General features: G+C 43.3%; 1 protein-coding gene across 6 annotated transcripts in view; it reads left to right on the top strand.

Annotated features, from left to right (window-relative positions):
- mef2aa (myocyte enhancer factor 2aa) overlaps nt 1–17,057 on the top strand; it is a 62,718-nt gene that overhangs the window by 12,031 nt on the left and 33,630 nt on the right. For 5 of the 6 annotated variants that reach the window (XM_078282931.1, XM_071927245.2, XM_071927243.2 and 2 more), the window contains exon 3: nt 8,281–8,504. The exons of the other annotated variant lie outside the window; for it this stretch is intronic. In XM_078282931.1, coding sequence (XP_078139057.1) covers nt 8,451–8,504 — 54 coding nt within the window. In that variant the 5' untranslated portion in view covers nt 8,281–8,450. The remainder of the gene's footprint in view (nt 1–8,280; nt 8,505–17,057) is intronic. 6 annotated transcript variants of the gene reach the window in all.

The raw sequence follows: 17,057 nt of genomic DNA, 5'->3' as shown, positions 1-17,057 counted from the left end.
AGAGGCAAGCAGCAGGGCCTGTGGGGGTCTCTCTCTCTCTCTCTCTCTCTCTCTCTCTCTCTCTCTCTTGAATACAGTGTTCATGTGATGGCTAGCACATATCATCTGATTTGGGCGAAACTGTGGGCTCCAGCTGCAGAAATACCTCTCACATTAATTGCTCAGTGAATGCCATTCATTCATGTCAATTGATTTAAGATAGACAAGAGAGAGAGAATGGATTCCATCATCTTTCAGATTGAAATCAGTTTTCCCAACCACTATCAATGATAAAGAAATTACTTGTTTCCCATCTTTTGTGCTGCCTGCCCTGTGAGATCACATGGCTTTCAGGGATAGGCTGTTGTTGATATTTCTATTTACTGTAAAAACACAGATTGTTCACAAAGCAGATATTAATGTCAGAAAGCACATCTATAATTCAAGGCGAAAACTATCTCTCAGCTTTGGCCCGGTGTTAAAGAAACAGATAGGAAGCCCATGACAAACCTCCTGCAAACTCACCAGATTTTGTACATTTCTCAACCACTTCCTGTCTTTTTCATATACAGAAATGGGTGAGGAGGTCTTTATTTGTTTTTTTGTACGTAGTTGAAATGCGTACGTCGTTTTAACACAGTAGGAAGCTGTCGTAGAACCCAAATGGTACAGCTCTGTATCCTTTATTCAAGCCTGTGTGGGATTATCGATAGACTAATTTTATAACATAAAAATGTAAAAAAAATAAAAATAACTACAAAAAATAAATCAATGCTAGTCCTTTCACTGTTGTTATGAGTCATGGCCATCCTTGCTGCTTGGATTGCATAAACCTTTTATGTAATGGAACACTGTGGGAAAGAGGGATCGAGTGGAAGATAAAAATGGGAAGAGAAAATCAAATATTTATTCTAAGCCTTTTAGATTTTTTTTCCATTAAAAGAAGCAGCCATTCGCACACAGTAACTACAATCCTAAACAATATAGGCTACGCGTATCAGAAAATGTTGTTTTTCTGCATCACTCACTGTTTATTTTGTTAAATCTGCCTGCTGATGATCAAACAACATATTTGAGGGAGAATTAAGTATCTGGAATCTCAGTGTCTTATCTGGATCCTCTGTGTTTTCAGAGAGGCGATGAGTTCGGGTAAACGTGCTGCTGCTGAGACACATTAACGCATGACGTCCCTAATATCCTTACACTGTGGATTCCCCCAGGAGGAAGATCTTGATTCATCTTCGCTGTTTACCATTTCTGAGTTGCGGTCTGTGTAACATCAAAAGGCTGCCATGCCACTTAACACAGCTCGCAGGGTTCCTGGGAGGGTGGGGGGGGTGGGGGGGACTGCTGCTCCCCACGGTGCTGGCATTATTATTGTTCCCTGGTGAGAAGTCCATCTGATGATGGACAACCATGCAAATGGACACATGGACTCATACCGTATCAGACCACAGCACCACACAATATTGCTATGCAAATTCTTAAACCTCTAGGATCATGCATACATTACTTTGTGTGTGTGTGTGTGTGTGTGTGTGAGTGTGTTAAAGAGAGGGAGAGAAAGATTTAGAAAAAAAGCCTGCATTAGTGTCTCTCCAATATACAGGAAAGGATTTCACAAATTAATGAAAATTGTGTATATTTTGAATAAAACTTATCTCACATAGATACTCCACATGTAAGCTCATCAGCAGGACTTTAGAGCAAAGGGTGACACGGGAAGTGTTCATCCATAAAGAATGTTGAATACTGACGTTGCGCCATGTCAAGAAATTGACTTGTTAAACTGACATACTGTCATAAGGAATGTTGGTGATGGAGGGCTTTTGCTCAGAGACATAGTTTGTTAAGCCAATGGTGTTAATATGAAGTGAGTAGTTAGCCATTAGTCTGTCAATTGAATTTTAGTGATATAGAACGACATACTGATTTACAAGGGTCAAAAGGCTCATTTATTAGGGAAGTTAGTCTGGTAACATTGATATAGCAACAACTGCTCCACTCTGTTGTACCGTCCTGTGGAAATATGAAAGAGGAATAGACTTAATGTTTTGAAACTCTAGCAGTACACTATAGCAGCTGTACCGTACATCTATGATTTCTCAGTTGTTGAGCACATTCATTTTTAATGAGACATAATTCATCACCCTACCCTTGCATCAAGGAAGTTATCATCATTTTCTTTGTTCATAAAAGTTTCACTCAAATACGCATCAAGGGATTTACCTTGAGAAGGAGAGTAGCTTTTCTACATGAAATGGATATAACTGTTAGGAGAGGGTCATCTCTTTATCCTTGAGAAACTGAGAATCCATTCATTGGCTGGGCTCGAAAACCTGACTGACGCAAATGGATCATTGGGAATAGAAGTGTCCCAGCAGTAATTATGTTACAACGCTGCTACCGCACACTACCACAGAGGTGGGATGGGATGGGCGCGGGGCGCTTCTTTTAGTCTTGTTTCCCTTACATCTTTCCACATAGTTAACACACAGTCATGCTGTCTCTCTCTCCCACTCTCTCTGTTTGACTCTCTCTCTTTCACTTTCTCTCTCTGTGTCCTTCTTTCACACACAGACACACACACACATACACATAGTAGCAACTATCAAACACAAACATGTGCAGTGGAAACTTTTGGACTTTAACATTTACCCTGCTCTGCTGAACGTCTCGTCACTCTGTTGAATGAATGTTACAGTAAAGAAACAGCAAAAAGTTGGTAGTTGATCTTGTCACCTATTTGTCACTGTTGTCTTCCTGGCCTTAGATCCCTCTCCCTGTGCCTTGAAGCCAAAGTGAAATGTCTGTTTCATTTTTTTCCCCTCTGTATCCAGGACTCCATGGCGCTAAGTCAGTTAAAAAAGAGACATGAAATTAATGTAATGTCAATGGCGTTTTCTCATGGAACCCCAAGGCACTTAGTCAAAGTCACCTTGCATAGTCCTCTCATCCCCCGACAGTACTGTGAGAGTGAGATGGAGGATGTCTGTCTGGTAATGCTGTCAGCATCTGATGTCCTTTGGCTATTGGTTGATATATCCACCCATCATCATTCCCCGCTTTGTAGATAGGATACATGTCCAGTATTTATCTGAAGAGCAACATCATTTCCCATTCAGCCCTTAGCATAATGTGGCCTAGAGTGAAACATTTTCTCGGTGAGATACAAGAACAGGTTCATCCTGTGGGGCTTTCCTTCCTTTTGATGTCATTTTGGAGGTGATAAGTAGCTTTCTGTATCCCGGTCCCTGTCTACAGCACCATCCCCCAGCCCAGGCAAGGTGCTAGCAGCATGGAGGATTGTTTGAACTTGCATTGATCCAATGTGGGATTACAGCTGGGTCATTGGAGAGTTGGACTGAGCTAGCAGTCATCAGGGCAGATTAACCACTCACTGCCTGCTTGGCTGCCATTTCAGTGCAGGCTCTCACTGCTGGCTTTGTGACTGTCCCTACTGTGCAGGTCACAGTCTCCTCTTGAACAATGCATTTTTGTATCTTACTTGATTGAGTTAAATTCAGTCTGATTTAATATGTGGAGAAAACATTACTTGATGAAATAAGACAGAAACGGACCACAACAACATTCTTACATGCTCTAAATCTACAAGCAATCTATTTAATATTTACCAATCTCAATTATAGCGTCTGACTATCTCGGTTTTTGGCCTGCAGGGTTTCCTTTTGTGGCCATTATATGTGTTTCCTTTAACACTGTCATGGTATTCATATCATAATCATTTTAGCCCGTCATTTAAATGTGCTTTAAGTCATTGTCTGGTAAGATAACATCACCCCAAGCAAAGCTTTAGAGAGGAAGAGGATGTGCTGCAGAAGGTCCGTGTTTTTGCAGACGACCCCACCTCTCTCTCTACGTTTCTCAAAGCCTCTTTCTCACTTTTTTTTGTTCACGTGCCCCCGTGATAGATCTTATTAATTATATCTCATTAGTTGCCTTGGAAACTGAGGTGAAGGAATGTATAGTGTGCGTTGAGAGAAAGAAATGAGGAAAGAGAAGGAAAGAAAGAGAGAGAAAGAAAGAAAGAAAGAAAGAAAGAAAGAAAAGGTAGGAGTGGTGAAAAGAGGAGAAAGTGGTTGTTGAGGGATCAGCCGTGTGTCAGATTAGCATCAGGAGACATTAACACTAGTGATGCTGCTGGGGCCACAATCCTGCCTTTCACTGCTGGAGAGGGAGATAAGCGAGCGCTCACAAAGGGAACAGGGAGAGCGTGCGAGGCTGGCTCGCCTCCACTCCCCCCCAGGCCAACAGCCCCATTTGCAGGTATAGCACCGCCTGATGAAAGGAAGAACAAAGAGGTGGATGTTCATTTCCTATTGCACTGATGTCAGGGCTCCGTTGAAATAAATCAGTATAGCCGAGGTTTTAGGCTACTTTGCTTCTCGTCCTCAGTCTGCCAGAAGCTGATCATAACCGGGCCATGTGCTGACACTTTCAGTTTGACACAGTTGCGAATGTTATCGTGGATTATTTCAGAGAACTCCTATGTCAATCAGACGCCTCAGATTATGAGGTTGTTATATCACGTCAGAAATGTGTTTTTTCTCATAAGCATGCAGTTTAATGTATATTTACTTGCGAGAGAGCTGTGATTCATCCTTATGTAACCGGGGGAGTGTTTGAAGTCATTATCAGCTCTGGCCATAACAAGGAAAAGGCCTCTGCCTACTAATTGTAAAGTCAGTGGCTGAGTTCAGCATGTGCACGTCGTCCAGCCGGTGTAATGATCCTTCCAGTAAACATAATAAGCACACAGAGCGAAGCCACAGGAGATGAGCTTCTGTTGTTGTTTAGTCTCGGACTTACAGTCAGGAAGGTAATAAGGGGAAGGATCAGAGGGGAAGGGTGTCCCCAAGGCGGTCCCTCCCTTTCTTCCCCCCCGTTCCCTCTCTCCGACTCCCTCTGACCCACCCCCCCCGCGGAGGGCATGCAGAAGGGTCCTGAATAACAGGAAGTGGAGAGGCAGGAAGTTGAGTCTTGTCTGCCCACGGCCTGCGGTGGGAGACTGGGGCTGAAGCTGCCTCGCACAGGAAGATCAACTGTCATGGCTATGCTCAGGACTTTGGCTGCTGTCCATCACCGTCAAAGAAATGGAGGCATGCATGAAGCACATAGTGGGTGTTTCTTTAAAACAGGTCAGATAGGCTAGATTTGCAAATAGCTTTTGATATATTAGACTTTACTGGGACATTTAGTTTGTAGACTTTAAAAGAGATTTTAGGGGTAGAGATTTAGTAAAATTCAGATGAGTTTTAATTACATACACACAGCTTGATTAGAATAACACTGACTTCATTTGTTGTTCATAAGGTAAACCAGGTAACACATGTTTTCTTTTATATAGGACAACAGTTGAGGATGTAATGCTTCTCCATTGTGGCTGTGTGTGCAGCTTACACAGGCTTACTAGCAGAGGGGAGGAGGATGTGCTGGATTCAGTAATTACACTGGGAATTGAGCATGTTTTATTGAGTGTGAAAGGGCCAGCCCTGTCACCAAGCCTCCCAGTCTCTCAGAGGTCCGTCTTTAGGGAGGAGGAGACAGACAGGGCCTCCTCTCGCCGGGCCAGTCTCACACCACGCCAGGGAGGATCAGTGCGGCTCTGGTCAGAAACCATCACAACGCTCAGTCTCTCATATGAACATATTCCAACATTATATGCATGTTTAGCAGAGGGGTCCTGAGTAAGGCATGGTTTCACTTTGCTCATTCTGTTGGACATGTCGTATTGATTTTTATGTCAAGCTGATGTGGTCGTTCCTATGGAGACATATTCTCTGTGCATTGATCTCTATGGTACAAATGTTTGGTAAGCAGCTTTCAGAAGTGCTGGACTGCTTTATATCAAAGTGGACCAGGTGTAGCATATCAAGGTCTTTTTAAAGAGTACGTGATGAGATACTGTTATACAGCGTGCTGCTTTGTACCTACAAACAAGTTTTAATGGGTTGAACTGTTATTCTGTCTACCTTTGTTGAGATAATGTTGCATGAGGCCCGCTTGGTGACAGCTTGCACGTAGCGGAGTGGGACTAGTGCAGCAGGATCCCATGTGTGTGTACACCGAGCTATCGAGATGGCCTTGTAGCTTTGTGTTGGCTTGCTCCTGCTTCCAGGCTTCCATTGGCCCCCTTGCCTCTGTTTGTCTCTTTATCAGTTTATCACTCTCTCTCTAACACTCACACACACACACACACACACACACACACACACACACACACACACAGAGCACATGATTCAGGCCTTGAACAGTTACTCTGTCCCTTTCTAACACTCCAGAGAAGTCCCGAGCATCACACATCGAACATGTACTGTTGTAGAAATTCCAACTTCCAGCAAACAACTATTTTAGTACATTTAGACATTGTGCTTATTCGTAATCTGATCTTCTTCTGACATGTCTGTGTGGGTAGTGGTGTGAATAGGTGCGGTTGCACAACCTACAAATGACGTGTAGGACAGTACAATTACTGTAGATAGATACTAAATTCATTGAAAGTCTGCCACTTAGTTCTTAATGTTGAAAGTTTGTATTTTTCCCATACAACATGGTGTGATACAAACAGCCACAGTATATAGTGGGTATGACATTTAGACTTGATCTTTCAAATCCTCAAAATAAAAGTATTATCAGTAAGATGTTATTGCTTTTGACTAACTTTTCTTGAGTGTGGCCAGTAAGTTGAGAGCGCAGAAAGCAGCGCACCTGGAGTCTGAGGGCCCTCTCAGCTTGTCATTTCATATTTGTGTAAGAGAAATGTCATGACACAGTCTATTATGCCTCTAGACTTGAACTGTCCTGCTGTGACAGCTCCTCTGCATAAAGACACGAAAGTGTATGCGCATGCGTGCGTATGTGTGAGTGTGTGTGTGCCTCTGTGTATGTTATTCTCTGGATTCTCTCCGATACAGTTTTATTGTACAGTTGTAAAATGAGTAAGACTGTAGCGTTTTCGAGAAATAGATAGATAAGACATGTCACTAATGGATGCTTGCTTAAACACATGCACCCCCCCACACACATACACACTGTGTCAGTAAGTGTAGTTGGAAATGGTGAATGAACAAAAATGCTGTCATTCTCTCTGGCCTGTTGTGATGTGGTTTAGGGAAATTCTTTGTGGGGGTTCAGGCGGTTACTTTCCTGGCCGAGACAGCCATGCGTGGGTAGTTAGCTGGGTGATCTCAGTCAAGTTTGCCTGCAGTGGAGCCCCGATTCAGACAGCCAGACACCATAATGCCAGTCCATCTGTAACCCATAATGACTGTGTGGCAGTGGAACTGGTCATTTTCATTTTCACTGCCAATTCGGCCCTTGGCTTCCTCAGCTCACAACTGCTGACTGCATCTAACGGCCTGCGGTGACTACTGAGTTGTTAACCTTTCTACATTTGTACTCATAGGGGAAATGTAGTTGTTTAGACGTTTTCTATTTGCTGTGTGTCTGGGTGTAAGTGATGGATGCTCCTCCAGGGAGGGGGCAATATCTCTTCTTGCAGAGCAGCAGAGACAGGGCAGAGTTAGTTGTCCCCTGGGAAACAGCTTGGTCTGAACCAGTGGCCAGGTTACAGGCTCACGTGGGAATACACCCCTCCTTCTCCTCCAGCCCAGGGGATTTCAACCACTGTCAACCCCAGACTGGGTGCTCTCTTAATCATCTTAAGAGCAAAGCTGGCATCAGGGTGGGTCGGTTCAGGAAGAGCTAGGAAATGTTGCTGCTCTGTCTCTGCAAGCAGTAGAAGGGAGACAATCTTCCTCTCACTTCAGGTGAACTTGGCTTTGCAAAACTCTTTATTAACAGATATAGAGGTAAAATTAGTCCAGTCACAGTAACGAAAATGTAAAAAGCTATACCAATAATAACAACTATACCAATAATTGTTGAATAGATATTTTGATCATTTTAATCATTTTAGAAAAAATCTTTTTTGTCTTCCTTTTTTGTCTTCCGCATGAAATTATGTACAGTACAATTTAAGTGTGTAAATTGTGCTCAGCAGATCTTATATAAACTGCAGTCCTGTTAGTCTGAAGCCTTCTCTCATTGACTCCAGCTGTGGTGCAAGTGCAGCAGGGGCGATAGGGACACATCATGTGGGTCTCACACTTTCTGAATGTGCTTGAGAACAGAACACAGGGCCGTTCGATGCTTTGATGTGCCTAAGGAGACATCATTGAGTGTCATGTTAACTCTCTCTCTCTCTTCCTCTCTCCCCCTCTCTCTCTCTCTCTCTCTCTCTCCCTCTCTCCCTCTATCTCTCGCCTTGTCTTCTTGCAGATTGTGGTGTGGTCTAGTGAAGAGCGAAGAGTGAAGAGCGAAGAGTGAAGAGTGAGAGAGCCAACAAGAGAAGAGAGAGTGTTGTACAATGTGCTAGGAGAGCGAAGGAAGAAAGCTTGTTGTTTTTCTGATATTGTTGAGGTGTCAGAGAGACCGGACAGGACGCAGCCATGGGGCGGAAGAAGATACAGATCACCAGGATCATGGATGAAAGGAACAGGCAGGTCAGTGTTGTCAGAATTCGTCTCACACACAAACACCTACACACACACACACACACACACACACACACACACACACACACACACACACACACACCAGGCAAACGGAGGTTCTCCTAATGGTCTAAATAAGGCTAAACAGGATTGGCCTTAACGTTTTCCATTTGAGGTCGACTTTTGACTGTCATTTAGTTATTTTCATATTAACTAATCATTTTTTCATGTCAGTGAATGGCCATGTGCGTGTTTTCAAGCCAGTGAAAACATTTCATTATTTTTAATGCACAAATATCATTTGGTATGCTTTAGAAAAAAACAAAAAACAGGAAGAAAGAAACAAAATAGAAAGATCTGAATTAGAGAATATAGGATTAGGAATATAGGATAAGCAGGCTTAGTGAAAACCAGCTTTATATTCCATATAGAAAATGTTTCTTTATGTATATTAACTGTTTTACAAATGACATAAAAACAAGACAAGTATGTAATCATGTTACAGCCTCTGACAACATATAATCCCCAGTAGTTTGTTTTTCAGCAGTACTTATTTTTGGATAGATTCAAATATGATTCAGACGAAATATAATCCATTATATGTTCAAATAAGATAAGCTCAAATTCAGTTAGCTTAGTTCAAAAGATGCTATCTTTATTTTGCGTCTACTTGGTAAAACGTTTGCACTGTACCTGTCTGAAGGTTACATTTTTTCCACCCTCCCTGTCTTGGACCAGAGTTCAGCAGCTGTCATGGAGTGCATGGATCTAAACAGGCAAACCTCCCTCCCCAAAGTCCCAGCCAGCTGAACAGGGACCATGACATTTCTTTGTCAGTGTAGCTGTATTTACAGACATGATTCCCCTGCCACCCTGCAATTTCAGCCAGAGAAGTTGATGAGGCAGCAGGAGCGCTGGGCTGCAGTGGGGGCCTCATGGCGTGGGAGTGAACTGAGGGTAGAGAGGAGCAAAGCGGGCCGCCTGTGGCCTCTCCACACTGCAGGGCTTGTCCCCCGGCCTGGCAGCATTGCCGGGCCCCTCGCTGTAGCCCTGTGTGTTTGCAGCTGCTTGGTAGTAATTAGGAGCAGCCACTGCACCACAGCACCCTCTCATTTGCAGGGTGGGTCAGCAGGACACACAGCACCCTTCTCTGCCTCAGCTACACTGGTTCTGGCTAGCCGCAGAGAGGGAGAAGGCTGGAATTCACTCTGTCTGCTCCTGTTAAATATAAACTCCTAAACAGCAAAACACTGTACAAAACAGCCTGGGTCTGTTAGGAACAAGAATAACGGGCTTGGATATCTATAGTAGGAAGAGTGTGTCCATTTCTTTTTTAGCTGCAGTATACACCCTTTGAGTTGAGAGCTAAGTTGAGAAACAGTGAGCGTACTTTTTGATGAATTATACCCAGTAATGAAGATGTGTTCGTTTTGCCTGGCCAAATAGGACGCATCTTGTTCACACCCGCTCCAAATATCATTTGCACTCCCTCACAGGTGGAACAACTTTTTTGCTGCGCACACAGAAAGCTAATGGAGGTTGTGCTTCCTCTCCTGAGGGTGATAACATGATAGCTCGTGGTACTAGCCAATCGCTACTCTGGCCCGTGCCTCTGACTGTTACTGTGGGGCTAGCAGTTCAGCCAAGTGAGAAACAAAAATCCACACGATGGGCCAATTATCAGTATAACACCTGGCTCTGGGTGGGATCCAAACAGGAGGGCACAATGCTTGTATCTACACTGTAGGCAATGACCTACGACATTGAGGGAAAAAAGGAAAGAAGGGAAATTACATGAAATCAGGTTGTCACTGATTGCTAGGTGAGCAACCTAACCCCTTGAAATGATCCATGCTGTGTAATGTATACTAAGTGAGCGGAGGACGAAATTTTGCCCTATTGTTTCACAGAAAAGTGGAGCTGTGAAGAGAGACATCGCTTATTGTTAATGTGTCTCTCAAAGTCTAGTGTTTGCATCAGATTCGAAATGTCTCACTGTATCATTTGTGGGAAAGTTTATCAGCAGAGCACAGGCATTACAGCTTGCGTTTAGTTAGGTTTAGCTGGCTCAGCAGAGAAGCTGCTATGACAATAGGCCACTGTGCTAAAATAAAGCTTTGGTGTAATGTGATGTATGTGTGTGTATCTTTTTTTCCATGGGCCATGAAGCACACAGCACCATCTCCCTGGGGTGCGCTCTTAGCCAAGGGGGAATAGCCATTAGCATATGGTCCCCATTGTCGGGAGACAATTTGAATCTTTATCTACCCGGCTCCGCTGCTAGCTATCCGTACTCATAGCATTAAAATGAAAGAAGGCCTTAAGTGGGCTAATTAAATAATATTGCAATACGGGATGTTGCGTTGGGACAGCGGGGGCTCCCCGCATTATCACTGCAAGTGCTTTGGAAGGGCTGTTAACCTTTCAGGATTTATAATATGGTGTGGCACTGGCTGAGAAGGTCTGTAATTGCACAATCTATCAAAACAAATGGATTAACTTCAGGAACCGTGAGTGCAGAGTTAGGACAGGCAGTGAACTTGGTTGGTATTTTTCTCTATTTCGTTTTTCGGCTTGCTTCATGTCACTCAGTAAAATTTAACTTGTTAATAATGGCAGCACATTTTTTATAATTCAGCAGTATTCAGAGTGTGTTATTGTACAAAAATGACAAGTATGATATGATAACAAGTATGGCGTTGTACAATAGTTGCGTGCATCATGTGTAAGACCTTATTGTACAGTTTGATGTTCACACAAAGGTCTGTGTCTCTGCTGTGCGGCCTTGCAGAGGTGTACCGTATGAACTGTGAAGGCAGCAGAGGTCCTGTCATGCATACTGTAGGATGGTAAAGAGCCAGTTCCTGAGCCAGTCCCTAAGTGGTCCTAGAGCGCAGAGGCAGAGTCATCAGCCAGACTGACACACTGATTGCAAACCTGTGTAAGAGATGAATGCTAGATAACAACCAGACAACAGAACCACTCTGGTAGCCCTGCCCACTTCTCTGCCCACCCAGAGCAAGGGCTGATTTATTCACAGACGACAATTATTACCTCTTTTGATCACACACACACACACACACACACACACACACACACACACACACACACACACACACTGTTTCTCATATTTTTTCTCATTCTCTCTCTGTCTCTCTTTCTCTCTCTCTCTCTCCCTCTCTCTCTCACACACACACACACACTCATATAGTACCTGTCTCATTAGGCAGAATCTGGCAGATGATTTAGAAGGAGGAGCGAGATACCTAGGCTACCCCCTGAAGAAGAATTGGTCTTTATTATGCCAGTGGACTCAGATGGCCCAATGAAATTTAGCCTTCCGAAAGAGAGGAGAGCTGTTGTGGCTTGATTGTGCTGTGGCAGGTTTGGGACTCATGAACAGTACAAAATAACAACAACAAAGCCTGTGGCACTGTTCTCTCTGAGCATGTGCAGGGTCTTTCACCTAGTGAAGAGGGGGGATGATGATGATGGGGAAGGGAGGGTACACATTAGCCTCGTAACATAGGGTAGAGAGAGGCTGGCTGGTGTAGTCTAGTGAGCAGTGTCTAGTGACGTCCTTTGGATGCCATTAAGCAGGCTCACTGGGGGTAATTGCCCAAGTCATTAAAAGTTTGATGATTTTGCTGCTGGGTGGAGGGTTGCCTGCCCTTGCTGTGGCTCATTTTGGATTTTGCTCTGGCACGTCGAATGCCTGTAGGCATAGAGCAGCTCTCTCTCCCTCTTTCTCTCTAGGGAGCAACACAGCACATACCTCCCATTTTTCAGCCCTCACCCATTCCAGAAGTTCTGAAAGGTCATCATTATTTTTTGACAGGTATAAAGCTTGTTGACAGAGAATGGACAGAACAGAGGAAAACTGTTAAATGTGACAGCCAGTGCATATATTGTCACTGTTAAAAATGATATGCAGTTTCCTTAAAACTAAACTGAAGCAGCAAAACATGAAGCGGGGAGAATGGTGAGTTGTATTTGTTGTATTACAGAGGGGTCGTATCTTGTGGGCTGCTCCTGATGTTTTGCTAAAACGCTGACATTATTTGATGATGCAAAATTATTTGCAGTTTAGGAGGACATTTTATCGACACAACATGCTGTCTCTCATGACGATCACTATTTTTATTAAATTAAACAAGTGACAATGAGCAGCGTTGTCTTTTTATTGCATCCCTCTTGTTATCGATTAGAGCCACTTCAAGGAAACCTAGTTAGATTTTGTTAACTAGCGTGTCATCCCCTCTACGAGACAGGATCAGTCACGGCTACTGTAGGTTTCAAGGTCAATCCCACTCAATGGAGGAGGCCTTTGTGCCCTCAGTTGTCCACATGGGGATCCTGGGGCTGTCCTCTCTCCCGGGGAGAGCTGATCCAGGCAGACAGTAGGGGTGGCCCTGGCCTGTCTCCCAGGCCCCGGCACTCTGGCACTGCAGAGCCAGGGCAGCAGCCACAGGGCCCGGGTCACTCTGCCAGCTGGTGCCAGGCCTCTCTGTCTCTCAAGCCCACTCTCGTGTCTGCCACAGGGGCCATCAGAGGTGACATGAGGCTCTCATAAGGCCGCGGGCTCCTCACCCCTCTGAAGGTGTTAGTGACTCAGGCATCTCCTGCCATGACCGAGCCACAGCCTCAGTCCCAGTCCCAGATGTCTTGTTTGTCATCTTGGCACCTCTGCCTCAGGACAGACATTGATAGACCCTTTGATTGACACATCCACTCTGTGTGTGTGTGTGTGTGTGTGTGTGTGTGTGTGTTTGTGTGTGTGCGTGTGCATGTGTGCGGTAGCTTGTTGTAGCATATGTTATTATATACTATACAACTTTCCATGGCAATGTCTGTCTATTAGAGGATGAAAAACAAGAAAAAAAGGAAGTTTCAAAGAATCAATGAATGGGTGAAAGACACAAATACCCTTTTGTAGATTTAAGATGCTTTTTTCTCAAGCTGCACTATGCAACTGTTGCACATTGGCGGCCGCAAATGGCAGCAAGAGGTTTTAATGTAGAGGATTTCAATACCCAGGAACCATGTAACAAGACATCAGTTAACTGCGTACAGCACACTCATGTTTACCAACCCGGCTGGTCTGTGATTATTTTATATCAAAGGCTATCAAAGGCATTGGGAAGTAATTGGTGAGTCCAACTTACTTGCTTGCTTCTGTTTAGGAGCACATTTTGTAATTTGCCCTTAAGTTTTGATTTGTCCTGTGTGTGGAGAAGATTTCCCGCCAGTGACCGCACCAGAATTTTATTTGGGCAAATAGAGTAAATCTACGCTGTCTCAGTTAGAGTAGATGAGACACTCTTCTCTGTTGCAGCCCTATTTAGGCTGATAACACGGGTGTACTTTTACATAAAAATGTAATAGTACTGTAGACAAAGTGCCTGGTTGGGTTTTAAACACATAAAACCATTCCCCAAAGTGTAAAAAGAATATGCAAAGAACGGAATTACCAAGCTCAATAAAAAAGAAAGAAAGAGGTGATGGTGGTGGAGCACTCAGGAAGAAGTTGGGTCTGTAGAAAGTCTTATGTGAGAGCAAAATTAGCACCTCAGCTCCACATCGTGAGAGCATCTGAAAAGGTCAGAGTTTTCAGCCAGGCACAGACTAAATGAAATGCTAGTATAGTCACTGATTTGGCTGCTATTGTGTGGGTTGTTATAATGACCTTATCAAAGGCTGGGAAAGTTGGAATCACTCCAGTTTATTGGAAGTTTAAATGTGTTCTCCCTTCTCTTTTGTCCTGACATTTGATGTCTCAGCACAGAACTGCTGTAAGATGCACTGAAAGATGCACTATGTATAATGCAGCTTTACAATTCATCTGACGCTGAAGCTGTCATTGTGAATTACATGAATTAGTCAGGGCATTAGATGCGCACAACTTTTTACTGTAAGAACCAAGGTTATTATCGTAAAGTAAAACTAAAACAGTCATAATCTGAAATGGAAATTAAAACAAGACTTTGTGAATAAACTAAAACTGAACCAAATCTATCTTGTCTACTAAAGCTAAAATAAAATAAAAATGAAATGTCTTTTTGTGAAAAAGAGAATGAATTTTGGGCAAAGAATTTTCAGCCATTTCTAGTGTTTTTTTAAAAGAATTTCTGAGTTGTTGTTTGTATTACACAATACATGTGGCAAACATATACAACTCAAATTCAACCCACACTGAGCGTCTTTGTGGGTCTCTTTGACTTGGTGAACCATAGGAAAGCTCTGCCAGCGAACCTCCCACTTGACCTCAAGGATGTCTGTGGTTTTCCACTGTCTCACCAGTCACCCCAGAGAACATGGAGGTGGAGGGAGGTTAAAGCCCTGATGTCTGCACATCTGTATGCTCTGAACTGTGTTGTGTTGTGCCCTAACACGCTTAGATACCATAAGAGAACCAGAGAAGATGGCATTTGCACAAAATAGCCGACTTCTTTCTCTATCAGAGATAACCGTACAAGCACAGAACAGTTATGTGGTGTTCACCTTTAACGGCAGTGTGAGCAGCAGCTGTGTAGAGGCACTGTGTCTGGGGCTGGGGCAAGGACCGAGTCTCAGCGCTGCTGCTGAGGGTGAAATGAAGCGGTGCCTGGGTCAGCAGCCCCGCACTCAGCACTCTGCCATGCATCCAGGTGGAACAAAGTCCTCGCTCAGCGCCTCATCCTGGGCTTCCTGCTGAAAGGTGACATCTCCATGGCTTAACAGCCACATTCATCTGCTAAAGAGCATACAATTTGTTAATCATTTCTCCACATGACAGTCTCTGCTTTCCAGATGGTTAAGCAAACAAACAAATATGCAAGCGGGCAAATGAGTGAGCAAGCAGGCAGCCCTGGTGTTTAGTCAGATGAGGCTAGTATCAGCTGGTTAGACCTGCAGGTGAACCAGGAAGGACTGTGCTCTAACTAGAACTGAGTAGAAACAAGTCCTCTACGGTCCAGGGATTGGCCACAGCAAATACCCTTGTCTGCCTCCATGCAGAGATCCACCTTCTGAACATCATCAGAATGACATACACAAAACCACACAAGTGCTTTTCTTGTCCAGCCATACTTACTCTAAGGCTTTATGTGTCAGAGATTTGCAAGGAAACATGTTATTAGATTTAGCTGCTCCTGCATTTAAACTGTGTCATTTCAAGAAATGTCATTTTAGTATTTGGTTTGTCATATGAGCTCAACTAACATTGGTGCACTGAATAGAAAATGACACAAGGAGAGGCTCCTGTGTGTCTAGAGCAGGAATAATGGCCCTGTGTAATTACCTGTAGTGTGGAAGATTTGAAATTCATTTTTCACAGTTGGAGTGACCCTACTGCCTGAGTGGTTACACAGATACTATACAACACATAGGATTATACTGCATTATGCCAGTTTAAATGAGGGTATAGCCGCAAGCTGTGACCAATTAAAGTTGAACAAAGCCAGCTCATCTGCTCAACTCCTCTCTTAGTAGGTCAGTGAAACTGATGAAGAATACAGACACATACACTCCTCCATGGCTCTAAGCACAGCTTTTACTAGCACAAGTCACGCTGTACATTTAACAAGAAGCATTCTCTAAGAAAGAAAAAAAAATCTTGAGGCAGTGGTTTCGAGTATACAGATTTCTCAAAATACATTTCCTACAAATATGTAACTATAACAAAACCAAGGAAAGAGTGTCTGAATTCCCAATTTCCCTACTTCTAACTGGTGTTTTTAGCATGAGAAAGGAGTGTAGCATGCTGTATAGAGGCGGTGTAACATAATGACATGTGTATGGGGCTGAAGCGACCACAGAGACAGAGCTGCAGAGATACAGGACATAAAGTCACTTTGCAGAGAGGGTTGGGTTACCATTGGAGTGATGTATGACCCGAAGTCCCATCTGAGGACTCATGTTACAAGGCTTATGCTGCACTACGGAGATAGCTTTCCGTATATGGAGTCAGGGGCTAAAGTAATGTATGGACCCCTGTTGTTGCCAAACCTCTGACTCAGCTGGCTGACTTGTGCTTCTGACCCTGACCTCTGGCCTGATAACTAGACATTTCAGACCTGCACTATGTTATTGCAATAATCCCTAAAGGAGAACTGATATGGTTATCTGTCACCTTGGTTATAGTAAAATTTGTGTAATGAGAATTTTTTATCATATATTCTTATATTCTTCAGGCTTAGCCTAGATTGTATACACTCAAGATGAGAGTATTTGTTTATTACATTAGTTGCATAACTTGTAAACTTACCTAAATGGTTTAAATAGTATTTAGACATAAATTGATACATTTTGTACAATACATTATACAATACATTTTCTGTATGGAGCAGGCCTGCAGCATCATTTAGGGGGTTGTTACCAATATAGCTTTACAATATAGATTGATTTAAAAACATTAGTTATTTCCCCTACAAGTAAGAATGCTCAATCTGTTTATTATTTACGCTTGCATACATTGTATGTAGATATACTAATTTCAATTTTGTCAATTTAAATGTGATTTTTTTATGTAGAGAAACAGTTTCCTTCTGTAATGGGTGGTTTTGTTTTCCCTGTGTTCCTCAG

The sequence above is a fragment of the Centroberyx gerrardi genome, chromosome 4 (genome assembly GCF_048128805.1).
Source record: "Centroberyx gerrardi isolate f3 chromosome 4, fCenGer3.hap1.cur.20231027, whole genome shotgun sequence".
Classification (NCBI taxonomy): domain Eukaryota; kingdom Metazoa; phylum Chordata; class Actinopteri; order Beryciformes; family Berycidae; genus Centroberyx; species Centroberyx gerrardi.
This window is presented reverse-complemented; position numbering and strand designations above follow the sequence as displayed.